The sequence below is a fragment of the Ursus maritimus genome, unplaced genomic scaffold (assembly GCF_017311325.1).
Source record: "Ursus maritimus isolate PB19 unplaced genomic scaffold, ASM1731132v1 scaffold_25, whole genome shotgun sequence".
Classification (NCBI taxonomy): domain Eukaryota; kingdom Metazoa; phylum Chordata; class Mammalia; order Carnivora; family Ursidae; genus Ursus; species Ursus maritimus.
In genome coordinates this window covers 35,244,569-35,264,803 of record NW_024425008.1, presented here as the reverse complement: position 1 = coordinate 35,264,803, position 20,235 = coordinate 35,244,569, and the positions used below count along the sequence as shown (strand labels likewise).

Here is a 20,235-nt window from a genome sequence, read left to right as displayed (position 1 = left end):
TGGGCAGAGAAGGAGTCACCCTTTTAAACCGGTCAGGAAGGAACCTACAAATTCTTCCCGAATAAAAATGTATGCATTTCTCTTCTTAAAATGTTCTTCTAGGCACCAAGACTAAGCGATACACTCAAATAGAAATGAATTAAATAGAACTATTGTTTTATGGATGCAATACATGAGAATGTCTCATACATACTTGAGACAACACTTCCTACTTCCGTGAATATCATGTCAGGACTACTCATTCGAGCCATTCATTGAGTTCTCGCGATACTAAGCACTTCACAGGCTCTGTCTCATTTCAGCCTCTTGGTAACCCTCTGAAGCAGACAGTGTTTGTCTCCCCTTGCAGGTGAGGAAACAGAGTCTTAGGGAGATGACCATGTTGGATTCACACAGCTGATAACCACATGAGCGACTTTAATCCGGATCTGTGGATGTCACCCCTGTGCACCTGACCACGGTGTAAACTGTCTCCTCCAACCATTTATTTTGCCTCCTGTAAAATGGGTACACGCCTATAGGTTCTTCTACCTCCTCCTCACACATTCCAGTTAACTTCCCTCACTAAGGCACACAGACATATGGCTCCACAGACAATTGTATGTGAGTCCCAGCTACACGTTTTTCACAACCCGGAGGTCCCCCCAGAGAATCAGCTGGTGCGTTTTGCAGGAGCTTGGTCTCTGTGTCCCTTGCTTCTGTCCTATCTCCACCAACATGTTGTCGGCGTCCTGGCCTGACTTCTCATTTAGGAAGTTGTTTTTCCCTCTGAAAAGAAGCCACTCCACAGCCGCCATCTCGTTTCATACTTATTTTAGGAACAATGGCTGAGTTCACCACTCTGTTGCCTTTTGCCAGTTTCTCCTAGCAACTGCTCTCAGAAACGGAGCGAATCATGTTTAGCTTACGAAATCCAATTTAGAAGAAATCCAAGCAAGAGTTTAACTTGTTTCATCACAATGCATGTAATTATAGAGATGCTCTAAGTTTCTCTGCTCCCTGACTTTCCTGTCAAGTAGCTCATAATAACAGCAAGCATCTACGGAGCGTTTGCCGTGTGCTGGGCTTTATGCCAAGCGCTCTGCATGCCTTGTCTTAATTAATCCTCACAGCGACCCCCTGAGGTGTGTGTATTACTAGCTCCACTTTCCTAGAGGAAACTGAGGCTCGGAGAGGCGAAGGCAGAGCTGGGCTATGAAACCGCTTTAACCCCCATGCTCCTCTGCTTCCCTCCTCTATTCTGAAAAAAAAAAAAAAAACCCTTAGGTTTGGGGCTTCTTTTTTATATACTGAAGCCCTGTATTTTAATGCGCATATTCTCCCCATAGTTTAAATGCTTTGCTAGTTCAGATTTTTCATATTCGGTTCCTTTTGTTCAGTACTTTTCAACGTCCAAAGCATTTTTCATCCATCAATCTCTTTTTAGTCTCAAAGGGCATTTTATTTTTAAAGGATATTTTCATATCATACATATTTACAATTCTTTACACTTGTCAAACATCAACCACATTTGCATAAATATTTTGTACCAATTGATGATAAATATTCATTTTTGTCCTTCTACTTGTTTGATCCTCCCTCTTCTTGTCATTATTGCATTTCTTAATCTCCAGCCAGCTTTCCTCATTTGCGCATGTCCTTACTATCACCGGGTTTACTTGTCAGTAACTGACCGAACACCCGGCATGTGCTGGGCGCCTTGCTACACCATAGCTCGAAGATTATAGTTCTCTGTGCATTCTCTTTCCCAAGTCCATTTGACACAACCTAAACCTGTATTTTCTGACTTCAGACTTCCTGAGGTATTCCTTGACAAAACGTTTTGCTTTGTTCAGCCTCCAGCCTCTTTCTGGCCTCTCCTGCTATCCCCTTCACCTTGTGCTTTTCTTACTGCTGTTCTCACTCTTTGTCTTGGTACCTGTTTCCCGTTGGCTTTGGAACAAGTCTGCTTAAACCAGTGGGTTTAAAACAGCAAAATTGCTGCAGAAATCCTGTAATCAATGTTCAATCATCTTTTTTTTTAAGACTTAACTTATTTATTTTAAGACTTATTTATTTATTTATTTATTTATTTATTTATTTAAGAGAGAGAGAGAGAGCAGGAGGCAGAGGGAGAGAAAATCTGAAGCAGACTCTGCGCTGAGCACAGAGCCCGACACGGGGCTCGATCCCACGACCGTGAGATCATGACCTGAGCCGAAACCAAGAGTCAGACGCTTAACTGACTGAGTCACCCAGGCGTTACTCAATGTTTAATCATCTTAATCAACCGGGGTCTTTAATACCCACCTACTGGGGCGCCTGGGTGGCTCAGGTGTTTAAGCGTCTACCTTCGGCTCAGGTCATGATCACAGGGTTCCTGCATCAGGTTTCCTGCTCAGCGAGGAGTTTTCTTCCCCCTCTGCTTCTCCCTCTGCTTCTCCCCCTGGCTCCTGCTTTCTCCTTCTCTCTCTCTCTCTCTGTTAAATAAACAAACAAAATCTTAAATAATAATAATTCCCACCTACTAACTGCAAAACTCACTGCTACCCTCCTTGTTTTGTGTGCCAGCCATTTCTTCTTTCTCTCATGGTCACTGAAAATTGGTTATTTCACTGCTGGGGTCTGGGTTGCCAAAATGAAGCCCCTTCCCTCAAGAGGCCCCTAGGCCAGAAAAGGAGGGTGACCAGCAAACAAAAGCCTGTCCCCTGAATGAATACTTAGTACTGAGGTAGCAGAGAAAGGGGAGTGATGGACACATTCAGGAAAGGAGGATTCCAAGACAGCTTCTCAGAGCAGGTGACATCTGAGCCAGGTTTGAAGAATAAGGACCAGTTTGTCGGATGGACAACTGGGGACTAGGGAGAAAAAAATTCCAAATAGAGAGACCAGTACATGTAAAGGCATCCTTTAAAGCACAGGGAGTACAGTGGGAAGTGATGAGCAAAATTCCACCCACAAATGCTTTCATCAGTCCACACATGTATTTTTAATGTGATTTAGTGGCCAACATTGAACAATGGAAAGTTCTCATGCAGATACATACACATTTCTGGCTTCTTTAAAAAAATCAGAAGGTCTGGCAACGCTAGGCCAGCATTTCCTCATCAACTGCAACCCTAACCCTTCAACAGTCTTTTAGACAAGGTACATACCCTTCAGTTTGCCACAATCCCCACCACTCCACATTAACCTACACTCGAGCAGTGCACGCACATTATCTATCCACCCCTGAGCTGGCAATCTCTGCTTTATAATCTTACAAAAAATCAGCTGCAAATCCATCCAGCTTAGAAACATTTTTCCTCTTTGAGCAATTTGTTACGATGAAATTTATCGCACAAGCTGTTGGGTTCCTTTTCCTTTTCTTGGCTTTCAAGTTGCCTGCACCTTTCCTAATTCTTAATAAGAGAGAAAAAACTTCTCGGTTATTCACTGGTTGTTTAGATACCAGCTTCCTCTGTTTATTCCACTAATATTTTCTCTTCTCTCCATTTATAGGAAATGCCTCGCTCTTTGGCCCAATCCTCCCTCATCGCCCTCACTACATCCAAAACAACGTCTCCATTTGTTCATTAGTTTTGCTCTTTCGGCCACATTTCTTTTCCTGTGCTAGAGGCAGCCCCACAGAGTGGTTAAGACTCTGGCTCACAGGACAGACAGATTCAAACCTCTGACATTGTTTTCGTTGTGTGCCGTTCCAGAGGTAACCTCTTCACTCTAGCGTCAGTTTGCTGAGCTCCAAATGAGAATGGTGACAGACTTACCTCGCAAAGTCCTTACAGCGATTAAGTGACCCAATGAAATGTGAGGTCCAGCTCAGCAAACTATAGTTGTCATTACATTCACGTGCCTCTGGGAAGCATCTATGGCTGGGAAGATCTCTTTGCCTTTATTCCTTCCAGTTACGCTCTATTTTATTCTAGAACTTGTCCCACCTCCGCAAGGACAACCTGGAAGAAGTAGGAGATTTTCTTTCACTCGATTGGTCACTGTGGGTTTTATTTGTCCATTTGTTTGTTTGCTTAATTTCTTCTTGTCAGACTCTTGTCTGTTCTGTACATGTCTGATAAATTGCCCAGCTTTGGGGTGATAAATTCCAGCTATTAAAAAGCTATGAGAAAAGTGTTCTCTCAGTGTACATTCCTCAATCTCTACTTTTTTTCTGGAAAATAAGTCATTTTGGCAAAGCATGTCACAGATTGCTAACATGTGTATCTAAACAAGCATCCACAAATCCTGGGCTCTTACGGATCATTCTAAATATTTGGCTATGTAGGTCCCTTTGCTCCAAGAGGCAGAGGAAGCTGTAAGGAAAGCCATGTTTCCTTGAGACAGTTTTCCATTTCACACCATTGAGGTCGTAAATGAGGTGGTTTCTTTTTAGCTATGTCTATAACGTGGCTGTGCCTTTTCCCTGAACCCGGTGATGAAGTCTTCTCTCTGACCCTCAGAGCCCTTGATACATGGTTAACAAAATAGCTGCTTTCTAACTGGGTTCTGTTTCTCACACATATTTCCCAAATCACACCCCAAATCCGTTTGCTACTTTTCCTGGAACTATCAGTCCGAAACAATGTTCTATTAACCCAGTTACACAATAATGCCTTGATCCACTGTTTCATTATCTTCAGAAATATCCGAATGGGGACAGACACAGGTGGGCTCCTCCTCCACCTCCAGAAAGCAAGCCCTGCCATGCGGCTCACGGCACTCTGGAGGGAGGACGACACCATACCCCCGCCCAGAGCCCCACGTGTGAACTGAGCCCAGCTCTCCTGTAATCTCCGGAATTGAGGGAGGCTTGTGATCTTAGTGGAGAGGCATTCCAGATAGAACGGCCGCACAGCACTCTCTGGGTATTTTTTCAGGATGACAGAGAAGAGGCAGGACATTACAAGCAGTTGTTCAGTTGACATCTTTCTTCTCTAGAGTGGTGTACGTTTCACATGTTCATAGCAAGCACTGGCTACAATCCCAAAATGTAATCGATGACATTTCATGACATTATTAGGAAAACTTTCTCTATTTTTTATCCATCTTTTGCATCCAACTGTTTTTAACCATTTAAAAAAGTCAATTTTTGATTGTTTGTTTCAGTGGTAGAGTTTAGTGATTCATCAGTTGCATATAAAAAAGCCATTTTTTAATCCAAAGGCCAAACCGCGGTTAAAATGAAACCATAAGATAGTTTTTTAATATCCAACATCTTTTCTGTGGGTATTTTCCTTTAGCTCATACAGTATCTATTCTTTATAGGGAAAAAAAGGTGCATAATATCTGGACCCAACCAGAAAAACTTTATTTCATGCTTAATTTTTGATCAGTTTCTTTTTTTTTAAGATTTTATTGACTGATTGATTGATTGATTTGAGAGAGAACGCGAGAGAGCACAAGCAGGGGGAGCTGCAGAGGGAGAGGGAGAAGAGGGAGAAGCCCACGTGGGGCTCGATCCCAGGCTGAGCTGAAGGCAGATGCTTAATCGACTGAGCCCCCCAGGTGCCCCACGCAGAGCTGAGTGATAAGGGTAACTGTGGAGGAACAAAGAAAAGAACACACGCCAAGAGACCCAGATTCTGGTCTAGTTCTTTCACTTTCTGGTTGGGTGCCCTTAAATAAAACATTTTACCTTCTGGGGCTGTTCTCACTCTACCCTAAGCTAAACTACAAATTCCTTTAGTCCACACTGCAAACTGGCTGGTCGCTGCCAAAGAAATCACACATTAGTGTCTTGGTTGGCCCACAGAGTATTTTTTAAATTGGTAATTATCAACTAAAAATCCGAAAGTCCAACTGTACAAAGACGGGCAAGAGCGAAGCATGGGAACGATGGTCCACAGCAGAGTAAGACTGCCAGCCCTAGAGGGGATGTGTGCTTCATGTCTGCCATAGTTTCCACCTGTCCCTCCTGTCTGGCACCTGCCCTGCTTTCCTCATTAACAGAAGCTACTGGAATAGGCATGTGATTTTGATTTTGCTCCCCTGCTTTAGTCATGTTCTGCTGTGGCTTCCAAGGCCTCACCATCCAACTACCGTCTTGTGAATCTGCTTTACTTTTTCAGTTATTCCTATAATGTGAAGTATATAATAAAAGCATTTCTCCAGATGTCCCTAATATTAAAAGGCCCACATCATATCATTTGCTCATACCAAGCTTATGAGCAATTAAAACTGAGTCTCCCTCACGCGAACAGTCTCATGAATTTGACTGCCAAACATGGTCTGCTCTGGTTTGCTATTTTTTAAATGAGAAGCTATAGTTCTGGACTGAATTCCTACATTCCTCAAAGGGATTTTTGTGATTATCAAATACACCATAGTATGAAATCATCAAAAGCTTTGAAATGAAGCCCTAAGCAAGAACAAAATATTTTTATCATTTAAGTACACTTACAACGTGTGCTAACAAGGAGGGTGTCTCCATCAGTAAATGTATTTTATGATTTTTATTTTACATGCTTTGGGTTTTCAACTCCTTAGAAATATGCCTTTTAGAGTATGTTAAAACCAAACAATTATACCAATTGGATATTACCTTGCTGAGAGAGACTTCACCAGATGTGCACTGTAGTGAAGAATGACCTGTCAAACCGTATCGCCCACTCCCTTTCTCTGTGCTTTACCAACCAAGTCGACACTCTCCCTTCCCGCATACAGAAGGAGATACACTTCACTTGTACCAGATTCACACATTCCGCGCGCATATGAAAGGGTGCTAAAAACAACATCATGTAGCCCTGTTGTTCACAGAGTATATTTAAACCGAGTCACTGCTTTTGAATCCTCTCTCAATTTTTACATTGTTATATTCTCATATTAGGAATGGGCAGCTATAGCTCTCTTTCAGAACTTACTGCTTAACCAAAGGCAATCCACAACCATTCATTGCTCATATCAAAAGTAAAAAATATAAAAATTAGGATAGTAGATGCAAATGGAAATGCAAAAGAAAAAAAACAAAACAACAACAATCCAAACCAACCCCAGGGCTGTTTGTGGGACAAGCAGACGCAGCGCTTGGCTGGGCAGGGGGCTGATACCACTCTGCTTTTCTCTTTTCTTTCCCTCTCACGCCGCTCTCTCTCCCTTTTGTGTTGAAGATCGGAGCACAGTGCTACTTGGAATGCTCGGCCCTAACTCAGAAAGGTCTCAAAGCGGTTTTTGACGAAGCGATCCTCACCATTTTCCACCCCAAGAAAAAGAAGAAACGCTGCTCTGAGTGTCACGGCTGCTGTTCAATTATCTGAGGCTGCTGGGGGACCGGCTTCCACCCCACGTAAGGGTGAGAGTGGCGCCGACCTCTGAGGCCAAGCTCAAGCCAGGAAGGAGGGCACGACCAGAGAGGAAGCCCCTTTGCACGGAGCCTTGCTCCTACCCCGGGAGCCCCCCGCAAGCACAGCACACCAACTGCCACGTCCCCCTTACCAGCCCGAAGCGCCCGCATCGCACCCTCCAGGAGAATGCTGAGCCCGCCGGACGTCAGCCAGCGCCGGCTGACCGTGTCGCACACGAAGGCAAAGACCATGTTGCGTTTTGCGTTTCCCCTCCACGAACGGGAAGCTGACGGGAAATCATCACCCAGAAACCGGAAGAGGAAGTCGGTTCCTGTATTGGTGGCCTTACCCCATGTCTTCTACAAAACACAGGAATACTCTACTAACCTTTTTTCCCGAATCTGTTGTTCGACCTATGTGTCTTGCATTTATTTGTATTATTTTAAGAAATGTACTAACTTACCAATTTCCTCAGGCCTTACAAGTCCATACCAAATTAGCCTAAAGACAAAGTATTTTATATTCATTTCCATTTTCAGTCTGTTTCTACCAAAGCTATCAGAACCAGCAGGTACCTCTAGAGGAATGCCTGACAGTAAGAAGAAAACAAGAAAATGTTACAACTTTTGGAAATTTACAAAGCCAAGGAAAAGCAGCACCTGAATTTTGTGGGGCCCACATTTCTGCCAAAGATTCACCCTGGAAGTGCTTTCACTGATGGGTAGCCTTATTCTTCTTCCATATTTATATTGTCATGGCAAATTACAAATGAACTATGTTCAAGAAAGTAGTATTTCTGCTTTTTAATCAAACTGATTGAGGGAGAATATGGCAGACCTAGGTTTTAAAATATTCTTTATTCAGCAAAATTAACTTTCCTGCTCCCTCCCTTTCCGGGCGCATGCCCTTTTCCTCCCTTAATTTCACTTTCTCCCTTGCCCAATAATAACCAGATCTAAAAGAAAGACCTGGCCATGGGCATGAAAAAGTAAATGTTTAAAAGTCCCCACAGGTTAAGCAATGTGTTTCCATATTTCCACTTGCTTCAACCTGAAGGGATTCTCAGGTTGGCCCACATCCGCTCCCTGTTCTGTTTAAATGACACTGTCCAAGTACAGCTGGTACTAATATATTGCCTCTGCCTATTTCCTACACTCATTGTCCCAAACGTGTATTTAGGGGATGGATCTGCAGGTACCAAGCTCTGAATCTGTTTATCCCCTGCTTCCAAAATGCTTTGCTCTATAGAACAGGACCCTCTGTCTTGGAAAGTCAAAGCCCCCAGTAAAGAATGATGTGCCCTTTTTATATGCCTCTTCCAAAGAGCCAGGGATTCTTGTTATCACAGAGTGAATTATTTCCTAGCTTTTAATTAGAGAGGATAAAGTCTCCTAATTGGTCTTATTTGCTTACAATTACCCTGGAAAAACCCAGGTAGGCACTTTACTTTTTATTTCAATTGCATAAGCAAAGTGCCTCTTTGCAGCATCAAATTACACCAGTCTTAGCATAAAAATTTCCAGATTCACACTCCTTCTGTTGGAAAAATCCAATCTTTCTAGTCCCTTCTGCTCCTGGAGAAAGTCCATAAAAGAGAAACATATGATGTGGGTCTTTTCTGTTAAGACCTTCCATGACATCCCCTCAGTTGTTTGGGTTTTGTTTGTTTGTTTAGAATTTCTGGAATGTGTTTTCCCTTCTTCCATGTTGCAAGTCCTATTTCCCCGCTCTCCCATCTAGTCGCTAAACATTTTCTTAAACATGCACATACACGCACACGCATACACAGACACAGACACACCCTCCAAACTAAAAGAAAACGAGAGTTTTGTAAGTAAAAGCTTGACATTTAGAGACAACTAGGACTTTCTTCCCCTGTAAATGGAAGTCAACTGTGCATAAACTATAACTCTGCAGAAGTTATGGATTCATTCTTTACAGACAATAATGAGCATTTAGCCCTGTAATAAATTAAATGCTGTTAGCCAGGTTTGTTGTATTATTGCATAGTTACATCTTACTAAAGGGCCATTCCTCACTTCTCATTGATATGGATGAAAAAGTCAGTGCTGTATGTTTGCTCCACCAAGGAGAATTTTCCAGATGTGTGCATCCAATAAGCAAATGGTTCCCCAGGTCATCACCTCCCTACTGGACCATGGGGATTAACTTGTTCACAGTGAGAAGATCACCCTCTCACCTAGAACCAGAACCTGGAGAGAGACTGTTAGTGTCTGGGTGGAGAGACTCATTACCTCAAGGTCATAGGAGCTCATTATTAAGTAAAATAATGAAGAATAAAACAACCTAAATGAGTTAATGTCATTCCACCAAATTAACCATGTATTCCCTGTTTCATGGCAAGAGGTAGTTCATTTCACTAAAAAGTGTTTCCTGCCATAAGATTAAACAAAACTATATTCTGAAGCCAAAGATCAGAAGAGATCCAAAAGAAGGATCTGAAGAAGGATCCTTGACCCTTGACCATTTTCCAGAGTCAAGAAGGGGCAGCCAATCTCCATTGGAGGGTAGAGTCTTCACTTTTCAGAGCTAGAAGAGGCCCCAGAAAATATAGTCCAACTCCCTCATTCTACAAATGAGGAAACTCAAGTCCAGATGGGTCAAAAGAAATGTGTTGTGGCAGAGCTGGAATAGACATCAGCATTCTCCTTCCCATCCTGCGCCCTCTATTCATGACCTCACATACTGAGTTGTAGTTCTGCAGGTGTATTATTGGAGTTGCATTTGTTCGTCCTACAGATCAAATACATGACTTAGGCCACTATAAATTAGATAGTCCATCACACCAGTAATAACCTAGAGACAAGAATTTGATCTGCAGTATGCTTGGAATCCACGACATACAATGTACTGTAATCCCAATCTAATGGCACAGGATACAGCAATTTAATCCCAATCTAATGGTTTAATCAAGTAGCTAGTTTGACAACTTTGTTTTTTTGATCAAATGGTTGGTTATTTGGTAGAATTAATGGACTCCCTGGGCTATTTTGCAAACACAAAAGACTACCACCAGAGTCAAAGCCATGTCACGGTAAGTAATCTGGGTTGATTTCTGCCAAGAAAAGTTATACTCAAAGAACAATTACTGAATGCAATACTACAGCAAGCCTAAACCAGGAAGCAGTAAACTGGGAAATGAAAAAAATAAGTCACACACATAGAACAAGAAGGAAGTTTTGGTCCTGAGACTCCAATAACAATATGTCTGATCATGATACACAAAGAACCATTTGGAAGATTTCTGGTCCATAAAAGAAGTACCAGATACAGTGGATGTAACCAGACACAATTTGCAGAGAACCATCAATGAGGAAATAATATTTAAATGGTAGCAAAGGAGAAATAACAACCATGCTCACAATTTAAAGGGAAATTAAAGAAAGTTAAACCCCAAACTTGAGGCCAACAAAAATGTACATTATGTGGAGTGGAGGTTCTTGTAAGCAGTTAATAAACTCGCCAGGTAGAGTGTTCAAAAAGAAATACTTGACCTGAGGTAAGCCTTTAAAGAAGTAGTATTGCATTCGCAAAGGCAAATTCATCCATGAGACCAAAGTGATGGAAGATTAGAAATTGAGGTTTTGCTTTAAAGGAATGTTTGGCACCATGTTGGAGATGATTATCTAACCCTTTATGCCTTCAGCCTCTATGTCTGGATGCCAGGACGCAAAATGTGCCTTCTCTTTCAACTGTGAGAGCCACAGGGCACCAGCTACTCTCTTACAAGCTATTGAGTAGGCTGCCAAGTACACATAAGGAAACTCAGCAGAATATTTTCATTTCAAGAACCATTAGGAACAGAAAGGGAAGAAGAAGATGGGGGAAACCGAGTTTCTTCCAAAGGAAGTTAAGTACTTTTAGAAAGGAACCATTTAGAGAACGGAGAGAAAACGAAAATGAAACACAAGGCAAAACACACACACCTGACAATTCTCCTAGGCAGTGGCTAAGTTCTGCCTGGCCTCCAGAGCCCTAGGGAAGAAAGGAGGACCGTTCATGCGAAGAGCGTTCCAGAGTCAGCCTAGAGGGCTCATCATATGATAATTCTAGATAATTCCACCTCACCATTCCTTTAAAATGATGAAATTCTGGACAGTGCCCTGTGGGTCTTCAGTAGCAGTGTGGGCGGACCACCATGCTTGCACCATCTCTGCTAATATGGAGCAGATGGTCGGGGAAATTTACCGAGGAGTAGGAGTGAATCAATTGTCTTGAAGTTTTTTAAGCACTAGCATGACTTCGAATCTGAAAAGGATGACTTTGAGACATCTGGAAAGACGATTGCTTGTGTGAGAGATATGCATTCATGTTCAGTGGAGTATCTCCAAACAGAACGGTGGCCTTTAGCATGCACAACAACAATCACCGAACGCAAAAGACGAGCTAAAGCAACAACGCCTGGTGCTTCAGTGTCCACAAAGCCCAGAAAGGAGATGAAAACGCCGAGCTCTACACGGAGGCGCTTCGGGCTTCAGAGGCTGGGCAGTGCTCATTGGAGATCTCTGGGGGTTAGGGGAGGAATGAGTCAAGGAGGGTTTGGCTCATCTGTGAATTCAGGGATGCAAGTTCAACAACAGTTCTTGGCTTTTAACTTCCAGGACAGGAAATTAGAGTAAAAGCTGCATGATTAGTCTCGGTCACAATCTATTTTTTTTCGTCCGTAGAGAACATTATGTCAAAATCCAGAGTCGTTTTGTGCGTGTGTGCTCTAAACATGTTCTGCCCTCATCATTTCGTTGTGTCCTGAGTTCTGCAGTGGCGCAAAATCTTCTTGCCGCTGTAGCCAGAGTGATTTTGTCGTGTTTTCAGCCATGTCCTCCAAGCCTTTCAGTATATGCAGTTACCTTTGACAAATGGGGTCTGATCGGTGTTTTAGGGGATATGATGTCTGGGGCAATATGAGGAGAGGGTCCTGAAGGCGCAGAACTGAGTTTCGCCTACAAGCCATATTAGCTCCCCAAGCTTCCCAGTAACGCTGCGCATGCCCGTCTTTTGAGTTTATGTTAATTCTTTGCAGGAAAAAATAGGAAGACTTTCATGGCAGGATGGTATGTTTGGGACAGCTTTATAAATACATATCTCAAATTACCACCACCTGCCATTTTTTAAGTCAATTTTTTTAAAGCAATTGGTCTTGCTCTCCTAGAGGAGCCATGGGCAGGAAGGGTAATGAATACTACATTCTTTGCATCACCTGCCTTAAATTGTTTGTTTGTTTTTTTTGTCCTGAGTAAACAGTAATTACTGTTTAAGTACATCTCAGCAGAATTTTATCCCAACTACAACAGTCCACGTGGCTCCCCATGTGATCACTACAGGGGAAATGATAGACAAGGGAAGGACTTTGCCTTTCTTACAACCTGATTCTCATGTAATGGCTATTCTGTGTACACTTTCGTAATTAATGGAATATTATTTCACGTTCTCTTTAACCTTGCGGTTTGCTTTGTGCCTTGTTCCGACTTTAAAGTCATTAAATAGTCTTCTCTCCTGCTCTCATTTCTGAGTTATCTGAGGGTGTCTTCATCAGCCTCTTGAGCAAACTGCCTTCCCCTGGCCTCCGTTAGAATGGGAAATTGTCTACTCCACGTGCGTCCTGGGGACCCATAGCCCTCATGACTGCGGAAGAGCTAGTTAGCATTACAGAAACCCAGGCCCAGCCCAGACCTCCTGAATCCAAATCTGCATTTAATAAGACCGCCAGGTCATCTGCACATTAAAGTTTGAGAGGTACTGATTGATGAGACGACCAAGTTTACTATCCGTTGTTACAGCCAACTGTGTGGCTGCCTGATGAAGAAACCATCGGCTTTGTTTGTCCCTCTGGTCCTACCCCTTGGGTATTCGTTAGGCTAATATTTGAGTCGTTCACATTTATGGGATGAATAAAAAGGCTTTCAGAAGCCTGTCATGTGCTGCCCAGTTGTGGTAAAACAATAAGCCTATTCTGGAATTAAAAGCAGAAAAAGCAGCATCTGGTTTGAAAGATCTGCTAAATCGGAAGTACTTCTGTTCTTCAAGGTTTTTTGGTGTTTATAAGGGAGAGAAAAAAAAAATGCCCTCCAAAACGATTTTCCACGAAGCAACAAGATTCATATCACAGGAAGTTATAAACTTACACAATGAAGATAAAACAAATTTCCGAGGCATAAACCTTTTGATGAAGCGTCCGTCTGCATTGCTTAAGACGTGCTCTAGATGCCAAAATAAGGGTCGACCACAAACATGTCCTCTAACCGGGGCCTTCCACAGATTTCTATCCTTATTGTCCTACGCACAGACCAGGGCTGTATTCACTTATTCAATGTCTTTTTACTAAACATCGCTGGGAGCCATACTTGGTTCCCTCCCCCACGCACAAGAGCCCTTTAAAAATGGCACGCACGCCCACACGCAAATACACGCACACGGAAGTGTAGCATCTTATTCAAATCCCACTGTTGCTGAAGAAGTCCTGAAGGCAAATCATACCTACCCTCAAACAAATGGAGAAGGAGCACAAGGGTTACTTACCACTTCCTTTGTACCTGCAAGTGGCTACTAGCTTCCTGGCTAGGAGATCAGCGAGTCCATCCCAGAATAAGGGCCTGGGGTCATTGTGGCAAATACAATCATTTGGGGACCACCTCCTCTGTGAAGCACCACCTTCCCCTTCCCACAGCAGGCTTGCCTGCACACCGTTGCCAGAGTTCTGACCTCGGTACTCAAAACCACGTGTCCTCCTTTACGCTCCAGGCTGCAGGAACCCGCTGGTGTCCTGAGATACCTTTGACCTGAAAATGGCTGTAAACTGGGACAGCTCTTACATCTGGGAGCAGTTTGGCTACCCAAAGCGGCCAGCATTCTTGGAAGGGTTTAGTCAAATCCCAAAACAGAATCTTACCAAAGATTAGTTTCACTATTGCAAATGTATCCCCGATTTCTTGCTCTTAACCACTGGTACAAGCCACCAAAAAGTGCTTCTTACACCAGGGACTTCCACCGCCCTCCACACCCACCCTTCACCGCCTTCCCCAGGCCACACAATAGATCCTGTTTTCTCTCTTCACAAGAAACTAATAGAGCAAGAAAATTGGCATCAACAATCAATCTCTCTTCAAGAATCCATTTACTTGTAATTTTTATTTTTTTATTATTATTTTTTAAGATTTTATTTATTTATTTGACAGAGAGACAGCCAGCGAGAGAGGGAACACAAGTGGGGGAGTGGGAGAGGAAGAAGCAGGCTCCCAGCGGAGGAACCTGATGTGGGGCTCGATCCTGGGACCCTGGGATCACTCCCTGAGCTGAAGGCAGACGCTTAACGACTGAGCCACCCAGGTGCCCCTACTTGTAATTTTTAAATGTTTGATTTCCAGTCCCTTTATGGCAACTAATAGAAAATCCCAGTCCAAGATATCTGAGAGCCTCCCTTTTTTGAATAAAAAGCATTTCTACTAAATTAAGCACATTGAAATAATCAAGTGCTGAAGAAGAGGACCCCCCCCCATCAGAGCCCACTTGCTTCTACTCCTTCCCTAGTCTGCAGCATACAGCACAGAGCTTGGCATGAGTGAACCCATGGCACATTAGTTCCTTTTGGCTTTGTCCTAAAGTTGGCTCAGATTTCGTTAAGGCTGAAATTTGCATCCCATTTCGATGGGACTTTATTTGTCATTAACTGGTGTTTATGTTTCAATAGGGAAATGTTTCAGCATTAGCTTCCTGAGGTGGCTCAAGCGGGAGCTAAAAGCTGAACAAAATCTTCCTCTTCTTTCCAACCTATTTTAAAATGCTGATGTCTTAAATTCACTCAGTAAAATTGGCTACTCACCCCTCCAAATATTTTAATCTTGATAGGCAGATTTCAAGAGAGAGACAGAAGATGGAGATTCAGAACAGCCTAGAATCTTAGATCACCTCCCTTAGATGGTGTACCTTGCCACGCTGTAGACACTTAGAAATCTCTGCAGAGCAACACAGAGAGGCCAAGCGAGCATGATCTGTTCATACATTAGCTGTAGAAAGAACCTGCAAAGTAACAGGATTAAATTTCTGTTTTAAGTACATAGTCTGCATGTATCCTTCCTCGAGATAATGACAATTCATAATTCATCATAGCCCTTTTTGTGTATGCATAGTTTAAATTTATTTTAAGTAAATAAATGCTCTTTTAAATAGTTTTAAGTTGTATATTATTTGTGACTCGGGGATATCTGTATTTCTTGCTGGTAATTGTATCTTCAACATCACCAAAAGAATATTACTATTCTCATCTTGGTAATATTGATATTCTATGTTAAAGTAAAATATTTTCTCTTTGGGGAATGTATGTTTGTTTGTTGGGGAGTGGTTGTATTTGGGGTTTGAGTGATTTTTCCTGAAGCCCCAGTGGCCCACAATCAAGATCATAAGTATATATGATCCTGTATATTGGGAAGCCTTTAAAAAAAAAAACCTCAATTATTCAGTATGCTAATGAAATTGTACAGTCAAGGGAACTTAGAGCCAATTATAAAGCAAAAGAGCTTAGAAATGTTTTCTTCTGATAATGAGGACCTGGAACAGAGGATAGAATAATCCCTCTAAATTCCTTGACATTGGAGGCAAGTCTCTGCCATACACTACCAATTACAGTGCTTTGCACCTGCTCCTTCTTTTCTCATCCTTTCCCTATTTCTTTTTCTTGTTGTTAGACATCACCTCTTTTGAGGTCTTCAGCACCCTTCAGATATGCCAGGATCACGACAACCAGCCACTAAGCCTTCTGGATCTCCCTGCACACAATTCCAAACAATCTCATTCATTAAAACAAAGGGAACTCATTGTAAAAGAAATACCAGAAGATTCATCTAGCAAAGAATGACCAAAATTCTTCTACTCCAAGTAAACTTTCAGTAGTAGAAATTTTCAACAGAAAATAAAATTTGCAGAATTTGCTAGCGAATGGTTTCAAAGTTACTTCTTCATAATTTGCTTTAATGTTTTGAAGAAAACTAAAAAAGATAAGGTGCACATTATTTTATAGAAAACATCTCCTGGGTGAAGAAGACAAGCAGTCCTCTGGGGAGACTTTACAAAATGAACATTTTCATCAATGCTGCATTATTTTCAGTTAAAGATACAACTCACTTATGATCCCAGAAATGCTTTCTATTACATTTAAAACCTAAATAATTTGAAGAGTGAATTGGGTCACTGAAGCAAAATTGGTTCTCTCCTGGTGGCTCTTTCATTTCCCAATCAATGAAAGGGAAGCATGAATTACCACATCAATCAATGGAGCTAATAAACCTAGAAGCAGAATGAGCTGTGAGAATTTGTACGTTTCATTCAAAAACGCTCCCATAGAAAAAAAACTTCAGGAAATTACCCTTCTCCTTACCTTTCGTTAATTGCAAAATAGACACGTTTCTGGGAGCAAGGAGTTGCTGAGAGTTTATCTAGAGCCCCCCTCAAGGCACTGGACCATCTTTCCCCCGCACCCAATGCTCACAGAGCCTGGCAATCAGTTGAGAGCACACAACCTTCATTTCCACAGCAGGTGTCTTTGAATTTCCCTTTGAGGCTCTGCTCCTTTTCTCCCTCAGTCTCTCCTGCTGTAAGCTTTGACTGGAGCTGCAGCAAAGCATTATCTTCCTAAAGGTTATACAGGAAAGTAGAAAAAATCGCTATCTCCGTAGAACAACCCAAGTTGGCACCAAGCCACCTCCAGGAGAGACTGCAAACATGCTGATCAGGGGTGAGGACAGTCTAACCTCCAGAACTTCAAAGACTTCCCCAAGCAATAATGACTAGGAAGGAACACTCCAAAAGGCATCCCGCTCCTGTGGAAAGAGGTTGATTCTAGGTCAGAGAAACCTGCACGTGCTGCCTGTCAGCTGTCGGATCTTGGGCGAGTTACTTGGCTTCCCTGAGCTTTGCTTTCATCGTCGACATAATGGAAATGGTAAAATGGCAATTACAGTGCCTAGGAGCGTGGTTGATGTAAGAATTAGGAAGAATTAATAGAAAGGATCCTGCTTAGAGTAAAAAACGTAGATCAATGGTAGCAATATTTATATTTTCATTGCCCCAACACAGTGCCTTGCACAAAATTAGGGTTGATAAATATTCGTGGAAGTGAGGGAGGGAGGGAGAAAAGGGGAGAGAGGGAGGAAGGAAGAAGGAAGAAAGCTTTGAAAAGATTCAAGGTTAGCATGGAGAGAGGTATTTCATGCTTTTTAATTAATAACTTTTTTGATTATATATATATTTATTGTAGTTTCTTATTTTTTAATGATCTTATTTATTTGAGAGAGAGAGAGAGAGCGTAAGCAGGGAGGAGAGGGAGAAGCAGGCTCCCTGCTCAGCAGGCAGCTCCATGTGGGGCTCGATCCCAGGACCCTGAGATCATGACCTGAGCCGAAGGCAGCTGCTTCACCTACTGAGCCACCCAGGCGCCCCTGTAGTTTCTTTAATACCATGGACCGGGAACACCGTGGAATGTTAGCCAGCACCATAGATCCTGCAGACCCGAGTCTCCCGACTGCTGTTGGGGTTTCGCTGCCCGTGATAGCCTGTTATGTTCACCTTCCCTCTTACAGCTACAGGTCCTCACCTGGGCTCTGCTATTCCAGACCCTCTCACCTCTGCTCACCCCGGGAAGCCCAGGTCCGCGGCAGTTCCTCCTGCCATCAACCCCAGTCTACAAAGGACAGCCACTATGGAGCTGCTCCGGGAGGCAGGTGCCTGTCACTAGAACATTCTTTAGCACTTCAATGAAGGCAGTGTCCGCTGAACCTCCAGGTGAACAGAGTCAGCTGGTGAGTTCTTGGGTTTTACGTAATAAATCCATTCCAGCAGGCCCACTCCCCTCAGCCTTTTATCCTCAAATATTCTTCCAGGACCGTTCCGGCATCTTCTCTCCATTAATAGAAGCCACCATTTTCCCCAAGCTTTAAAGAGCCATCCCAACAGCTCAGTGGGATCAGATCCAGGTGCCCTAGTAAGGACGTTAAATTCTGATTCATAGGAGAATGCGCCCATTAAAAAAACTCTTATCCAGCCCTATATTCTGACACCTTCCCCCTCAACCATTGAGATGAGAGCCCCACACCCTCCAGGTCCATTCTCACATGCATTCTAACCACCCCCGTTTCTGTTCATCAAGTCCTCAGGCAGCTTCAGTGGAAGCTCTTGTTCTCCCATCACTCAGAGAGTCCTTCTCCAATCGGGTTATCCTCAGACTTGACCTTAATTACCCATGACAGGTTCTTGGCAGTCTGTGAAGAGGGCAAGTATTATCATGGGAAGCATCCTCCTTGGCTGGGGCCTCGGCCTGGTTTCAGCAAGGGGAGGCTGATCTCTAACAAGGAGGCCCCTTCTGCAAAGGAACCTCAATCTCATCCACTGATTGTCCCCATTGCAGGCCTCCGTGTCCCACTCCTTCCCTAGGAGGACCTTGACCTAAGTTTAGGAGACTGCTGGGGTAGTGGATTCAGCCTTTTTAGTAATTCAGCTGCTTTCCCACTTACGTCTGAGGCCTGGTGTTCAGCACAGCGTGGCCTCCAGCTCCAGGAGCAGAGGGCATCTTCAGCTCATGCAGTGTCTACTGCTGAGGGCGTTCACACCATGCCCTGAATGCTCGGACTGTATTTAACAACCAACTAATCCCACGGCCTTGACAATTCCCATTGTTCCCGCATCTCTCGGATGTCATCGATATGGATTAGCCAGAACGTGCCTTTCCATACGTTTCCCCATCCCAGGGGACTCCTGGACATTGTGATGCTATGGACGCCCCGTGGCTCTCACAGCCAGCATCACTGCCTGTGGCATTTCAGCTAAGCACCCCAGGAGACAGCCAGGCTGGATTTGGTCCGTCCGCCCCCCTAGATCCACGCTCGACTCTAATTCAACCTGCTTCCCGGGAGGCCAATATTTATGGACTGAGTCAATGCGCTCCCTTGCTCTCTGTCTTCCCATTAATTCTGCCAAAGATCAGGGTGTGGAACAGTGTGAGATTGGGGTACTTTCTCCCCCACCTCCCTCCCCACCAGGCCTTGATTTGGGGCTGGCTGGGTCATCCTAAGAAAGACCGCCGCTCCCATCAGGCATTCCTCTTCCGCTCTCTCTGGGATCTGATAATCACTTCTCTCCTTCTCCTCCAGCCTAGGGATGTTCATTGCTTCTAAACAAGTAGTCAGAGGGTTTTATCACCCCTTGTCGGTTTTCTTAACTCTGCCCACACATTTATAAACAGCATCTTCCCTGAACTGTGCTCAGTATCTGGCTGCAGTGTCCCCTTGTTTCCCCCGGGCCCCCTACGGATGCTGTAGTCACCTTCTCTCAAACTGTGGCAAGCCCTTACTGCCTCTGCTTTTCTTCCCTAAGTTTCTTTAAGAAGCAGCCCTTTCTACCAAAAAATTCTGAGGAAAGTTCTTAAGGATGGGCTGAAAACACTTGAGAGGTGTCACCCCGTGTTGTCCCTAATCACCACCCGCTGGCCGGTAGAGGTCCCAGGTACTCAACTGCGTTCTATGTGAGAAGGACTTTCCTGCCTACCAACAGATCTGCACTAAAGACTGGGATGGATTTTGCTCACATTCTTTGTTCCCAGAGGTCCGCCTCCACATCCCGGTCCTTGACCATCAATCCCAACATTCGCTGCACTATTTTCATGAGGACTTATTCATTCCTCATTCAAGGAGGGCTCCCGGCTCCCAGCTGAGATATGGCAGGGGTCTGAGTCCCGACTGAGCCACCTTTGGGACTCATGATACCCTGCCACTTGTCTGTGTCCCTTCCTAAACGTGACATCCTACATTAATGTGTAAGTAAAAGTAACTTTGAAGTTCATTTTGTGGGTACTTGCTATCGTTATTCCAAGTATATTAAGGACTAAAAAGACTTTTTTTGGAAAGTTTTCATGAATTCAAAAGACAGAGGACATGCTTTATTGGCATTAATACAGATATTCTTGGCATATCATGAAAAA

The 20,235-nt window shown here is 43.5% G+C and overlaps 1 protein-coding gene across 2 annotated transcripts in view; it reads left to right on the top strand.

The window, feature by feature from the left end:
* The window catches only part of RHOJ (ras homolog family member J), an 81,169-nt gene extending 71,928 nt beyond the window's left edge, over positions 1-9,241 (top strand). Inside the window, exon 5 of one of the 2 annotated variants that reach the window (XM_008701124.2) lies at positions 7,080-9,241. In XM_008701124.2, coding sequence (XP_008699346.2) covers positions 7,080-7,226 — 147 coding nt within the window. In that variant the 3' untranslated portion in view covers positions 7,227-9,241. Of the gene's footprint in view, positions 1-3,480; positions 4,108-7,079 lie in introns of those variants that run through there. The other variant, XM_008701128.2, reaches the window with a different exon arrangement.
* The last annotated feature ends 10,994 nt before the right edge of the window (positions 9,242-20,235 follow it).